This window comes from Brassica rapa, chromosome A04 (genome assembly GCF_000309985.2).
Source record: "Brassica rapa cultivar Chiifu-401-42 chromosome A04, CAAS_Brap_v3.01, whole genome shotgun sequence".
NCBI lineage: Eukaryota > Viridiplantae > Streptophyta > Magnoliopsida > Brassicales > Brassicaceae > Brassica > Brassica rapa.
This window is the reverse complement of record NC_024798.2, coordinates 21,582,701-21,596,097: the sequence shown is the minus strand read 5'-3', so window position 1 is coordinate 21,596,097 and position 13,397 is coordinate 21,582,701. Positions and strand designations below refer to the sequence as shown.

The 13,397-nt window shown below is 36.3% G+C and overlaps 4 protein-coding genes and 1 non-coding gene across 6 annotated transcripts; 1 reads left to right on the top strand and 4 right to left on the bottom strand.

Moving 5' to 3' along the window:
* Positions 1 to 4,093: 4,093 nt before the first annotated feature.
* On the top strand, positions 4,094 to 5,734 carry LOC103866274 (rRNA-processing protein FCF1 homolog). Its single transcript, XM_009144165.2, has 9 exons — positions 4,094 to 4,305; positions 4,372 to 4,431; positions 4,506 to 4,611; positions 4,699 to 4,741; positions 4,822 to 4,894; positions 4,968 to 5,055; positions 5,211 to 5,267; positions 5,344 to 5,422; positions 5,544 to 5,734. The coding sequence occupies exons 1-9, from the start codon at positions 4,235 to 4,237 to the stop codon at positions 5,555 to 5,557; spliced, it is 591 nt and encodes a 196-aa protein (XP_009142413.1). The 5' UTR covers positions 4,094 to 4,234; the 3' UTR covers positions 5,558 to 5,734.
* Positions 5,735 to 6,051: 317 nt separating this feature from the next.
* On the bottom strand, positions 6,052 to 6,194 carry LOC117133825. Its single transcript, XR_004457869.1, has one exon. It is a non-coding gene; the product is annotated as a small nucleolar RNA snoR135 (small nucleolar RNA).
* On the bottom strand, positions 6,094 to 10,625 carry LOC103866270. 2 transcript variants are annotated; one of them, XM_033290460.1, is made up of 3 exons: positions 10,413 to 10,625; positions 7,873 to 10,324; positions 6,094 to 7,601 (listed from the first exon to the last, which is right to left on the bottom strand). In XM_033290460.1, exons 2-3 carry the CDS (start codon positions 8,592 to 8,594, stop codon positions 7,280 to 7,282), a joined length of 1,044 nt encoding a protein of 347 aa, XP_033146351.1. In that variant the 5' UTR covers positions 8,595 to 10,324; positions 10,413 to 10,625; the 3' UTR covers positions 6,094 to 7,279. The 2 variants fall into 2 exon arrangements, with proteins under 2 accessions (XP_033146351.1, XP_009142412.1); XM_009144164.3 differs by lacking the exon at positions 10,413 to 10,625 and having other exon boundaries at positions 7,873 to 10,356.
* Positions 10,626 to 10,722: 97 nt separating this feature from the next.
* On the bottom strand, positions 10,723 to 11,663 carry LOC103866269 (RING-H2 finger protein ATL67). Its single transcript, XM_009144163.3, has one exon. It carries the CDS (start codon positions 11,525 to 11,527, stop codon positions 10,895 to 10,897), a length of 633 nt encoding a protein of 210 aa, XP_009142411.1. The 5' UTR covers positions 11,528 to 11,663; the 3' UTR covers positions 10,723 to 10,894.
* A 574-nt stretch (positions 11,664 to 12,237) lies between these two features.
* LOC103866268 (desiccation-related protein At2g46140) lies at positions 12,238 to 13,119 on the bottom strand. The gene is made up of 2 exons (XM_009144162.3): positions 12,776 to 13,119; positions 12,238 to 12,687 (listed from the first exon to the last, which is right to left on the bottom strand). Exons 1-2 carry the CDS (start codon positions 13,024 to 13,026, stop codon positions 12,438 to 12,440), a joined length of 501 nt encoding a protein of 166 aa, XP_009142410.1. The 5' UTR covers positions 13,027 to 13,119; the 3' UTR covers positions 12,238 to 12,437.
* Between the last annotated feature and the right edge of the window lie 278 nt (positions 13,120 to 13,397).

Here is a 13,397-nt window from a genome sequence, read left to right as displayed (position 1 = left end):
AGCCTTTTACTAATGTTCGAGTATTATGTTTTTAGGTAATGGTTTATTTGAATATATAAATAGTATTATTGTTATTTTATTACTATCTGAATAATTCCATTTTGAAGTATTCTAAAATTCTTATAAGTTTAAAAATGTTTTGCTTCCGTATATACATTTCTATTTTCATACACCTTGGATAATCACTTGAACAAAATTTAAAGCAGCAATGAGAAAACAGTATTTTGAGTGATTAATGATTCACTAATCAATCAGTAATGCACATATTTTGGTTTTTGTTAATGTACCTGACTAATTTTTGGTCTTTTAGGAAAAGTGCAAGAAAACGCAGAGGCGCTTTACGGCCCACTCAAAAAATGGCAGTCCTCGTATAATTTCACTAAACATTTGAGGCTAGCTAGCTAACATACCAGTTATTATAGTCCCACGAATAAGTTAACGACACAATTTATTCAATAACCACAGTTATTTATTCTAATAATCAATACCTATTGATGTCTCCATGCATTTGTCATTAGGTCAGTGAATATTTTTTTACGTACGTTGTCTCGTTTACATACGTCTTATCTATGTGTTACGCTTTAATATATATCACCTAATCAAATCATACATTGGATATCCGAGAGTTCCATGGAATATGTTTACCAAAAAGAAAAATATTATTATTACTCCTGCTCCCTCCATTTTGATTTAAATAACGTTTTGGGATCTTTTTTAGTTTCAGTATACTTGACGTTTTACTGAACAATGAAAAATATGTGACAAATGAATATGTTTACCCATATTTACTCCATTCTAAATGCTTTACAAGACATGATCAATTAATATAGAAGGATAGAAAAGGTATTATGCTGGGTGTCTAATTTGTGTGAAATCTTTACAACTTCAAATAAAAACAGAGGGAGTACAACTTTTTCCTTATAGTTGAATGATACATGCTATAAATCATTTTTTATTACCTACGAAAACGAATTTGAATATTCGTAGTACTTTATATGTATATTAAATATTTCGATCAAAATAAGTAGCATTCTTTATACTAGTGCTCACTGTGTAACGTGGAACTCATGTAATTAGATGTTTTTCCATCGGTGTTATTGACATGTAAGTTATATGAGAGAAGAATCAAATACTAATGACCATGTGAGGGATCACTTTCGCATGCAGTCTTGGTGATAACTTCAAAAGCTTTTTTCTAGATATATGTACCTCCAAATCCATGAATTTGCTTTTATGACTTTTTAATCATTTTCCTTTACCACGTAAAATCATTTCAAAAAGGGGTTTTTTTTTTTTTGGTAAAATGTAAAGTTAGTTTCAAAAAGGGTTATATTCACAGAACAGTGGTTAATTTGTTTGCATTTAAATAACGCGATCAAATAACTGAATAAAAAAGGTGAGACGTTTGTAAGAAAAAGTTTCATATGAACGATAAAAAGTACAGCGTATAACGAATGAAAAAGGTCTTGAAGTTGAGTTCATGCACGTATCAAATGATTGATTCTTAACTATATAAATTTGATAATTTTATCAGTTTCCCCTTTATTCTATTTATTAATAAATAAATCGATCATATTCTAGTGGATACATTCTTACTCTTAGCCTGTTCTAATAAAGGAATTTCGAGCCATAACTTTATTTAAAACCCTGTCTAAAACAATATTTGGCGTTCTATTTTTCTTATAAACTACAGTCTACGCTTGATGAATCATGCTGTCATGCATATATGGTTCGAAAAACAAAATCAACTGGATGAAAGAAAAAAAAACTAAATGTCATAATAATGGAGATATATCATGACTCCATTACTCATATCCATTACCACTAGTGTCAAACTCAAACTTCTTTTTGAACAGTGACCACAAATAGATTTTACGAAAACGACCCCTTAGATTTAATGCAATTCCGTTTGCGGCCACTTTCTGTGTGTGTTTATGATCGCTTATCAACACCTTTTGATTGTTTTCAAGTCATCATCTTCTCAATGTCAACGAGGATAAAATCGTGTGAACACCTTGTTCCTTCGACGGCTAGCCCGAATACTAAAGATTTAGTAACGATTTGTACGAGACATTATATTTTTCATAGTAGCATCTATCATTACATTTTCACGTTTTGTATACATATTTATATGGTATGTCGATGTATCATGTATTTTAATTAATGTTGCAGGATACTGTGGAATATTCGACCGACTGAATTAAATTTTGATTCAAAGTTTTAGTTCTAAAGACTAGGCTGGTGGGTTTTGGTTTTATTTCCGAGTCGACATTCCGATTTGTGTCGACCATGGTCAGTGCTGAACTGCTGGTGTCCGACATTTACATGTGGGTACTATACATTAACTAAGTCTGAATTAAACATAATTAAATTGTCTCTTGTTGTGAGAAGAAAAAAAAGATAAAGGGATTGTGGATTAGGTTAAGGAGATTAGTTAGATGTTACTAGTGGTTAATCACTGTTACAAAAGGTTAGGAAAGATAAAATTAATTATTTAACTTAAAAAATTGATGAGTAAAGAAAGATGTGAGAGATATGAAAAGGAGGAAATATCTCTATGATAACTTTATTTGTCTTGTATTGTAAGTAGCTACTCCTTACGTTTCATATTAGAGACATTATATAATAAAAAAATTGTAAGAAAATAAGTGTCTTTTAGAATTTTAATGTAAAATTTATTAACTTTCTATTTTGTATGATTTTTATATATTTTTAGTTTCCTACTAGTTGAAATATGATTAGTTGTATAGTTAAGAATGTTTTTATTTAAAAAATATACAAAATTAAATATATATTTAATCTATGTGCACAAATCTAGAACGACACTTAAGGTTACTTGTAGCCTTGTAGGTTTTGCGAATATTATTTATCACAAAACGAATTGACTCTTCCCAATAAATAAAAAATTTGGAAGAGTGAACAAAATGAAATAAACCAAAATTAGAAAAGAGATTTATATATGCTTTAGAAATATCATAATGGATTGTAAAACAATTAATATCACTCTTTATGCGATTATTTAACCACTATCTTCCTCTTCTTCTTACAATCTCGTTTATGATTTATGATAGAGTATTCCGTAACAAAGAAAATTAAGTTTGACAACATCATAGCTTGATCAACATAAAAGAGAGAAAATAGTGTCTCACAAGATTGTTTTCAAGACCTTTGTCGATGCAGTGTTGAAGAGAATGAGAGTTGTTTGAGATGATGCTTTTGATTGTTACCATTTCATTCACCAATTCTAGAGGCACCTTATTTTCCAAATAAGTGTCGCAATATCCATTACCAATCCTAATGACTACTTTTCCGAGATCATTTCCACAAGGTACAACTCTAGCGATGGAACAAACAATAGTTTTACAATCTCAACATTTACTTTGTTCACTCATCTCCATATCTTCATAATTTTCAACCGCTTTAGCAAATTCATCGCATAATTCTTCTACAACATGTTCTTTTCTCTCATTTTCAAAATCTTTCAAAGATTTTGTTGAACAATGATTTGATTCACAAAGCCCTCATGTTAGCTTCCCGTGCATAATCTCTGATTTATTTCTAACTTGCAGCTCCTTCTTCATACACATCCTTTAGCTCTTCTTCTTCCATGTTTTAATGTTGGTCTACATTCGTCCAACTCCATCTTTAGAGCTTTGACCAAACACACATTCATATCCAGTTTAGCACATTGAGAAGCTTTGTAGAGGGTCAACCATATCTCGCATGCTTAGCAACACTCTCAATTTAAAAGAATAAATTATTATTATTAATTAGAAGTAGTAAAAAAATGGACAGGAAATTTACTTGTATGTGTAGTTTATATATATGCTCCCCTCCATATGTAGTAATATAAAGTGTGAACTACCATTAGTCATTATCTTCGTTTTACATTTTTAAGCTATCACTTGGGACTTTTGGCGTATTCATTCATTTGGTGTACTATAACATGACATTTTTAGAATTGCTGCAAGGAGAAAGACAATTTGCACATAAGAAATCAATAATGGGCTACAAGCCTAAAACAACTGGGCCATTAGGCTCATTATTGGGCTTATACTATGGTATATTATTTAGGGTTAGATAAGTAAATTTGGGAGCTCGTCTTCAATGTCTTAATTTCTCCGTCTCTCATACGTTTTGAACAATCTTCAAAACCTCTCGACCTCCGCCGATTTTAGCTTCTCGTTCTCTCTTTGCTTCGTTCTAGGGTTTCTGTTACTCTCTTGCTTCAAGGATGGGAAAGGCAAAGAAGCCTCAGAAGTTTGCTGTTATGAAGAAGACGATAAGCCACAAAGCTCTCAAGCAGTAAGTCAAACGATTGATTGAAAGTTTATATTTTTTCATCAATGCTGCTTTGTTTGTCTTCTTCAGCTACAAGGAGGAGGTTCTGAATCCAAACAAGAAGGACCTCACTGAACTTCCCAGAAACGTGTAAGCTTATCTTAGCTCTTTTACAAAGTTGTAATTTTTATGTGTTTGGATTTGACTTTTTGTTTTGGGATCAGACCAAATGTTCCATCAGGGATGTTCTTTTCTCACAACACGAACATGGTTCCTCCGTACCGAGTTCTGGTGGATACTAACTTCATCAACTTCTCTATCCAGAACAAGGTAACACATCCTAGCTTATCTATACTCGATGGATGTTTGTACTGTTGACCTTGTTCTAATTAGTGTCCCTTTTATTGTATTCAATAGATTGATATTGAGCAGGGAATGATGTTCTGCTTGAACGCAAAATGTAAGTTACTTTTGTCTTTAGTTAATGGATAGATATATATGCAAGATTCTTACTCTCCTTTGATCGTTTCGGGTTTGAAGGCACTCCTTGTATCACTGACTGCGTCATGGCTGAGCTTGAGAAGTTAGGCCAGAAGTATCGTGTCGCTCTTAGGTATTTATTTGCCTTCAAGATTTCTAAAGGTTGCATTCGTTTTTTTATTAATTAATTGGTGTAAGTTTGGTAGGATTGCGAAGGATCCTCGCTTTGAGAGACTACCTTGCGTACACAAAGGGACATATGCTGATGACTGTCTCGTTGACAGAGTTACTCAGGTAAATGCTTCCTGCTTTGTCTTGTTGAACTTTGTATCCCAGATTCTCTCAGGAGAGCTAATGATGAACTCTTGTATCAATAGTTCTTGGTGTGTAGAAGATTTTATATTTTGTGTGTTTAGTTGATTATACTTGTTGTTATTTGTTATATGCAGCATAAGTGCTTCATGGTGGCTACTTGTGATAGAGACTTGAAGCGAAGGATCCGAAAGGTAAAAGATGGTTTGATACGTCAATCTTTTTCGTTACACGTCAATGGATGTTAACTTATCTTTTGTTGGTTTGAAGGTTCCTGGTGTGCCTATTATGTATTTGGCGGGGCGCAAGTACTCAGTAGAGAGGCTGCCTGAAGCAACACTTGGTAGAGGTATATGCATCTTTCTTGGACTCTTGTGACATCTTAATCTAAATCTACTTTGGTGTTTAGCCTAATAATCGAACTTGCTTTTGTAACCTTTGGCTATTTTTTTTTTTTTGGTATGGTGCAGCTCCAAGATACTGATATTCGAACAGAGGCCCGTATGGATTCTGAATTCCGAGAAGCTCTGAAGCTTGAGTTAGTGTGCTCTGAATCAAATGTTGTCATGTCTTTTGAGCAATTTTTGTTCCCTGAATTTAATACATACAAATTTAATGAATAACTTAAATAAAAATCTTTATAGTACCTTTACCACTTTAAGCCTTTTTTAAAACACATTATATATATAATTAATCCAAGTTTTTCTTTTCGACTTATTTTCTCTCATAAAAATCTCATTTTTCGAATTTAGCTTTGCATAAAAATACAATGGTGGTGTTCTTTAATCTTCAGTTTCCATGAATTTTCTTCCCTCTCATGTAATATTTTGTGATGCTCGTTCTGTGGCAGCGTTTATTTGACGAACAGGGACAACTAAACCAAATTTTGTTAGTTTCAGCTCAAAACAACTATAACAAGGGTACAGATTGTTAGCAGATGTGAATGAATGATATTTTATTTGGCTGGAAAAAAAAAACAAATGTGGGGAAGATGATTGTTGAGCTATTCAATAGAGTATATGAATCACAACTGCCCATCTGCCCCAAAATGATTTTGCAAGGGAAATCTTTCGTACAAAGTGCATTGCTAGCACTAAGCCGATACACACAATCCCTGCTTTCTTCATTTTTTCAAAAACATATTTAAAAACCATAAATATAATCGGATTTCATCTCGCGAGAACGATCTATTATACTTTCCGATATTAACTCTTCATTGCATCTCTTAACTGACAACCATAGACTTAAATTAAATAACAGAGATCTAATTTGAATGCTAAACAAAAATCTCAGAAACGGCGGGGAAGGAGAAACTGTGGAAGTTGAGTGTACCGTACCTTTAGATCGGTTTATATAGAGGCGTCTGTATTAGGGCTAATGGGATGTTGATTAGGCCCATATTTAACTTAAGCCAATTTTCCCGCAAAGAAAAACAATTTCTTTTGGGATGACGACTTGACTCTCTAATCTCTCATGTCACCGGCTTACGTGTACTCGAATGTTTATGGGGAATGTAAAGTAATATGTGGACAGACCCATGTTACTAATTTTAATGAAATTTTGGTTACGAACCAAAATCAAAGTTTAGTTAATTACTTATTCTAAAAGACAATTACGTACGCAATAAGCTCCAACAATTACAGCACGAGATTGTGCGGAGAGTGGGGGGTAAAAGCGAATTCGCGGACTAGTCGTCTAACTCAATTTAGTACTACCATTTAACGCATTCACATTCCTTATGACACGACAACATTTTCAAAAGTACGTACAAATAGATATGTTCACATTTCTCAAGGTACTCACGATTGATGACTTGCGTGCGCCTTACAAACCAACAAAACACTTCAATGATCGGCTATCATATTATAACCATGAGCTTCAAGGCACGTAGAGAGAAAGCAGCAGATTCACTTGCAAGTCAATGCTCCTCAAATTTTTGGACACGTTGCAGCCCTTATTTGGACGCATCTTAGTAATGTATATATGCATGTAAGTTTATAAAATTATATCTTATAAATAGTTATGTCATTTATTAAAATTAAGATAGCATATAGCATATATATAGCCAACCACACTGTTGTTATGAACATAAAAATCAATTGGAGCTGAATTAAGTAGACCATATGATGAAAGAATGAAAATCCAATAAATAAATTAAACAGTAGTAAGATAGTTGTGAAAACAAAAGGACCAGAAGCTGCTTTTTTTATTCGAGAGGGGCAAGCCATAAGTAGAAGGCGGAGAAAGGGGCCAAATGCGTGAGATCGTGGACAGTGTTTGAGCTAAGTTGGTAAAAGCCGAACCCAGTTTCACTGCCTTCAAAATAGACTGAATTCGGGTTCAGCCCCGGATATTTTGTCGCAGAGACACAAAAGGATTCGTTCTTGCCTAGGAAAATGCAGAGATCGCCAATGTCTTGTGTATAGGAACACAACTTCTTACCATGGTCTTGCTTAAACACCATAAAGCCCTTGGTTTCGCACATGAGTCTTGACGTCTCTTTTTCCATCTTACCACCAGCCATACACCTTCATAAATCGGTAACATACAATTTTATATTTCCCATGCATGCAAGGGCGAAGCTAGGATACTTTTTAAATGGGTGCACTATTGCTAAAGAATATAACTAAGCATGGAACTTAAAATATTAGGGGGTACACAACTTGACTTTTGACATCTTATACACCAAAGTTTTAATAACTTTGTATACAAATTTATAAGAAGTAATATTGTTATGGGTGCACGTGCCCCACAACTATGTATTTGTGTAATAATAGCATTACAAGGAAGGAGAATTACCAGATAACGATGAAAGAGTCCCCGGAAGGTGACTCGACCAAGTACTGAGTTCTAAAGATAGATGACTGATACAAATCTTGTGTGGTCTTGGGGATGTCAGAAAAATAGAACCTCCTGTAAGGACTCACCGGAGGAAAGTCAGAGCAAGTCTTGATCAGATCAGTCGGAGCCGTATGCGGGGAATGGAGATAGAACTTCTGGTCTCTCATAGAGTGCATCACAGCTGAAGTGAAGAAATTGTTTGGGGTCTCGATGTGTGTCCACTCCGAGTCACCAGGCCGACACAGACTGACGAGTGGAGCAAACAACTTAGCAGCCACTACACAGTCACGTTGGTTCGGGGAGGCTGAGAGAGAGACCTTGGAAACTCGGGCAACTGAACCTCTGTAACACCCGTCGAGAGGGGGCAGTGTTATTGTTGTTGGTGAAGAGGCACAAGGGTTAAATAGATTGGTGAGACGCAGTTTCGAATTTTGAAGGTCCGTCACAGCCACCCATCCCTTGGATGAACCTATCCTCAACGACTTAGCAACCTCTGTCGGGAGAGTCTTGCCGGGGATCTTCACCATCTCAAGCTTACACGGATCCAACAGATTTAAGGTGACCACTCTTTCACTGGAGGACTTCAACGTGACCTCCCTCTCTCTGACCAGGAGATATGGCTGCGCCGCCGCCGTGGAGAACGATCGGAGCTTCCTGGTTCCGCCGACAAGGAGAAACATTATTCTTACTAGCTACAAACTAATCTTTGTCTTACCAGCAAACCCTTTTAGTGATCTTCCTTTATATTCTACCAACCAATTCGCTTCAGTTATTTGTACGGATATGTTTCCATATGATTCAGCTCTATCTATAACTCCGATATCATATTCTTTGAACCGCTTATAATTATCAATCTTATATTTTCTACGTTTCTAAATCATATTTTTAAATAAGTTTTTATGTAACTTGAGTTTGTTTCCTCTCTTACGTCTGAATCTAGTTGTTCGAGATATGAAATTCTTATTAAATATTCAGATAATATGGTTTAATTAGTTATTCGAGATATGAAATTCTTATTAATTATTCAGATAATATGATTTTTTTAACATTAACAAATCAAAATCAAAGTGTCGTTAATTACTTATTTACAAAGAAATTTTACCACGCACCAAGCTCCAACAACTACACCACGAGATAGTGCGGAGAGTAGCATAAAACTAGATTCGTGGACTAGTCTAGCTAAGTCATCTAACATCCAACGCATACACATTCTTTACAACAAACCAAATATTTCAAAAAATACAAATAAATATATATGTGTTCACATCACTCAAGCTCTACTCACGGTTGATAACTTGCGGTTGCCTCACAAACCAACAAAACACTTCAATATATATTCGGCTATCATACAACCAGGAACTTTTAAGGCACGTAGAGAGAAACCAGATTCGCTTGCAAGTCGATGCTTCTCAAGCTTTAGACATGTTGCAATCCGCGATTGGAACGCATCAAGCTTAATGTAACTAGCTTACATCTCATACAGTTACGAGTACGTTTATATATCCGGAAAAAAGAACCACAATATGCTATCGCTAAATTTAAATTACATATTAGTAATGCATTATTTGAGTATTGCATATAAGTTTATAAATTATATGTTAAAAATAGTTATGTCATTTATAAAAAATAAAGATAGTAGTAGTCTACAACTCTACATACATGAGTGATCAGCTTTTAACATTTCGACGACCTACGACGGTAAGGTCGTCATCAACTACCAACGGAGAAAAATAACTATGCAACTACTATTTTAACTCTTTTTGTACCCAACTTTAGAAACATCTATTTCCGACAACCAAAAAATCTTTAAACTAAAGTAAGTTATACTGTTCTTAATTCAAACACAAACTCTTTTTATTCATGTTTCATAATATGCGACTGCGTTTTTTTTTTCTTTTTTGAAACGTTTTTTTTTTTTTTTTTCACTGGGTATTTATTAAACAAGAACATAAACAAAGTAGACCCAAGAAATGGGCAAAAACAACATAACAAAAAGCCCACACTACAGGCAAAGAAAATATAAACTAAAGACCCACACAAGGCTCAGAGAACAAAACATCTTGAGGCCATAATAAGCCCACAAGAGTAAAACCCGTTGGGGAAGAAGTGACACGATGCCACCACGTGTACGATCGCCCAGCGATCAATGTACACGCGTCAAGACGCGGATCAAACTTCTTCCTCCGGAGCCAGCGAAGAAACGCGACAGAACACCGTCGACGACGAAGCAAAATCGATGAAACGCCGATCAAACAAACCGGCCTTCACAGAGATTCGTTTCGAGAGGATTTGCTGACAGATCTATGCTTCATAAAATCATCAATCGTCTGCAATCGATTTGAATCCAATTTTCCTGAAACGCAAACCTCCATCTTTGATGATTCAAATAAGTTTGAAGATGGCGACGACCCTAGCCGAGGGGAGGAAAGAGACATTGAAACTTCAAATCAAGAGTCGATTGGACTAAAAAGGACTAGAAGCATAGATCGATAACCAACCGGAATACTCCGGTGAGAAGCCGGCGAAGAAAGGTGCTATAGAAGCCACCCCTTCCCGGAGACCTAAAGCCGGCGAAGACAGTGATAAAGGATCCACCGCTTCCCAGAGACAAGAGTCCGAACATCGGGAGAGTTGAATCGGAAAAGATCCGACCATCAAGCCTCGACGTTCTCTCTCTGAAAGATACGAGAGAGATAAGAGAGAGAACGGAGCTCAGAACGACCAAAATTTTTTGTCACATTCTTTTTTGAAACGTTCATATCGATAGAGAAAACAAAAATAAACTTGTCAACAAAGAAAGGATAAACATGTGAAGCAAATCGTTCGAACTAAATTTCATTTCGATGATATTAATGGCAAACTCCACTTTTGAAGAAAATTTTAATTACAAATCAGTAAAGTTTGTAATGAAACGGAGACAAAAAATAATAAAATAACCCTAATTAATTTATTAGGCGAATGGATCTATGTAAAATACATCTCATCTTCTTGCTCTCCTCCGATCAGCGGCATACAGCGAGAGCGGCACAACTTCCGACAAAGGTGTTGAAAGTGGTGTAGACGTAGGCGTTGGAAGCGGCGAGTTCCGACAAACAGGACAAGAACCGTTGAGTTTAAGCCACGCGTCAAGACAACATAAATGGAAGTAGTGTTTACACTCGGGCATCATCCTCAACATCTCTGCTTCTTTATACTCACACAAACAGATCGTACACGACGTATCTCCTCCGCCGCCAAACCCATCGGAAGACGCGGCGGAGGTTTCTTTGGAGAAGTGGAACTTAGGGTACGAGTTTATAACGGCTTGGTCTAGTCCCACGATGACTTCACCCGCTTCGAGATCTTCGTTGTCTTCTTCGGAGACAAAGATTACGCGAGGGAGATTTACGCTTCTGCCACGTTCCTCGGTGGTTTCAACAGCGGTTGTGCGGCGGCGAGAGTCACGGCAACAGATGTAGGAGGATAGAAGAACGATGGAAATGAGGACGAGGAAACCGAGACCTATGGCTATGGTGTAGCCAAAGCCTAGAGTTGTGAGGTGAGAGTTGTTGGAGTCTTGTGGCGGCGACGGCGGAAGAGGAGGAGGGTGGAAGAGGTAAGAGGCGGTTGACATTTGATGATTAAGAAGAAAGATGGGTCCATGTGTGAGAGAGAATGATGGGAAAAAATAACTTTAATTTTAGAACATCATTTTGATGAATTAATTAGTTAGGGGTAGAACCGTAGAAGAGATGAGAGGTGGGTGGGAAATGCAGCTGGTGCATTTACTACAATTGTGTGAAAACTGAAATCTGCATTTATTAATAAGACTCTTTGGTAGGATTTATTAAATTATTAACTGGCCCAACCCATGAAAACTTTTATTTTATTTTTAATTTAGTTTACGTTTTCGAGCCTTGTAAGTTGTAACATTGTTCCTGTGATATATACTCCATTCAAAATCGTAGCAAGTGTAAGGAAAAAACAAGGTTCTTCAAAAAGTACCAGAAAGTCAAAACACGCTTGTACATGGTGCTGATTTAATCAAATGGCCAAATAATATGGTAATGAAACTATTAAAAACGTTAGCACGAATCCTAACGTATACCTTAGAGCCTGTCGCAGGATGTTCACAGTTCATTTTAACCGTAACGTGCTTCTTCACAATCCCCATTATCTTCATTTACCCTAGTGTAACTCCACAAGTTCACTTTTGGTTTACAGTTATAGTTTTATGAGACGATGATAAACAATTTCCCAATATGGCCTGGACTTGTAGTTTAGTAGCATCTACTCGGATGTGTAGACGAGTATAATACTCCTCAGTCCGGGAGAGTCTATAGAGATTAAATTACTCTCCATCACTTCGTTAGTATTCGAACTATGACATCTTGTAGTTTTTAACTCTCACCAACAAAATATTCAAAGCAACAAATACATATAACCAACAAACACAAGAGTCCACAACTGAAACATCCAACGATCGTCTATGTCGTTTACGGATCGTACTTATTGAAAAATCAGATTATAACTTACAGAGATGATTAAAAGAAGTCGCGAAGGGAAGGGAGCTTCATCTCACCCTGAGTAGAGACAGGAATGGTAATGTCACCAACAATAGGAATGTCGATGGTCAGTCCAATGTCGAGTTGATAGTCAATGTCCCAGTCCAAACACATGTCCTTCATCAAACTCACCGCTATGCTGTAAGGCACCTTGACCGGAACGTCCAGAACCGTGGACCCGTTCGCGATCAACGAACCCGGATCCGGTATTGTTCCAGACGCTATCATCCTATACGCAACCATAAACATTACTAATAAGCATGACGTGCGCGTGACGTCACATACAAAGAAAGATAAGAAAAAGAGGAAACACAAACCTTGTGTCACTCTTGAGGATGTAAGAGATCTGGCAAATAGGGATGGCCTGAGGGTAAGGATTCTTGACGGAGACCTTGGCGTGATAATCAACTCCTTGACGAGTCACACCTTTGAAGTCTACGTCGTCCACGGTGGCTTCCGGCGTCGGAATATTAGCAAGCTTCTCGGCAAAGAAACCTTTAGCTTTATCCAACAAGCCTGAGATCAACGATCCCTTTTCTTCTACCTCCTTTTGCTCCGTTTCTGTCATTCTTTCTCTGTCTTTTTTTTTTCTTAACCTTTCAACTAGTTTTACTTCCAAATGATCAGATCTAATATCTATGGCTCTGTTGACTCCCTATATAAGATTTGCTTTGTACTTAAAAGGATAATTAATATCTTAATTACCGGAGAAGCGTGTCATTATTCTATAGGTTATGGTAAAGGGGGTACGAATGAAATCTTTTATTTTCAAATTAATATACGTAAAAGGAATAAAATACAAAGACCACTATGGATATTATAAGGAAAGATCCGTTTGCCGACCAAAAATGAAAGATTCGTTTGTTTTGGTCCGAACCATCATGGTCATAACGTGTGCGCTCTTACTTCTTTGCTTGTCCGAATTTTCTTTTCCTTTGT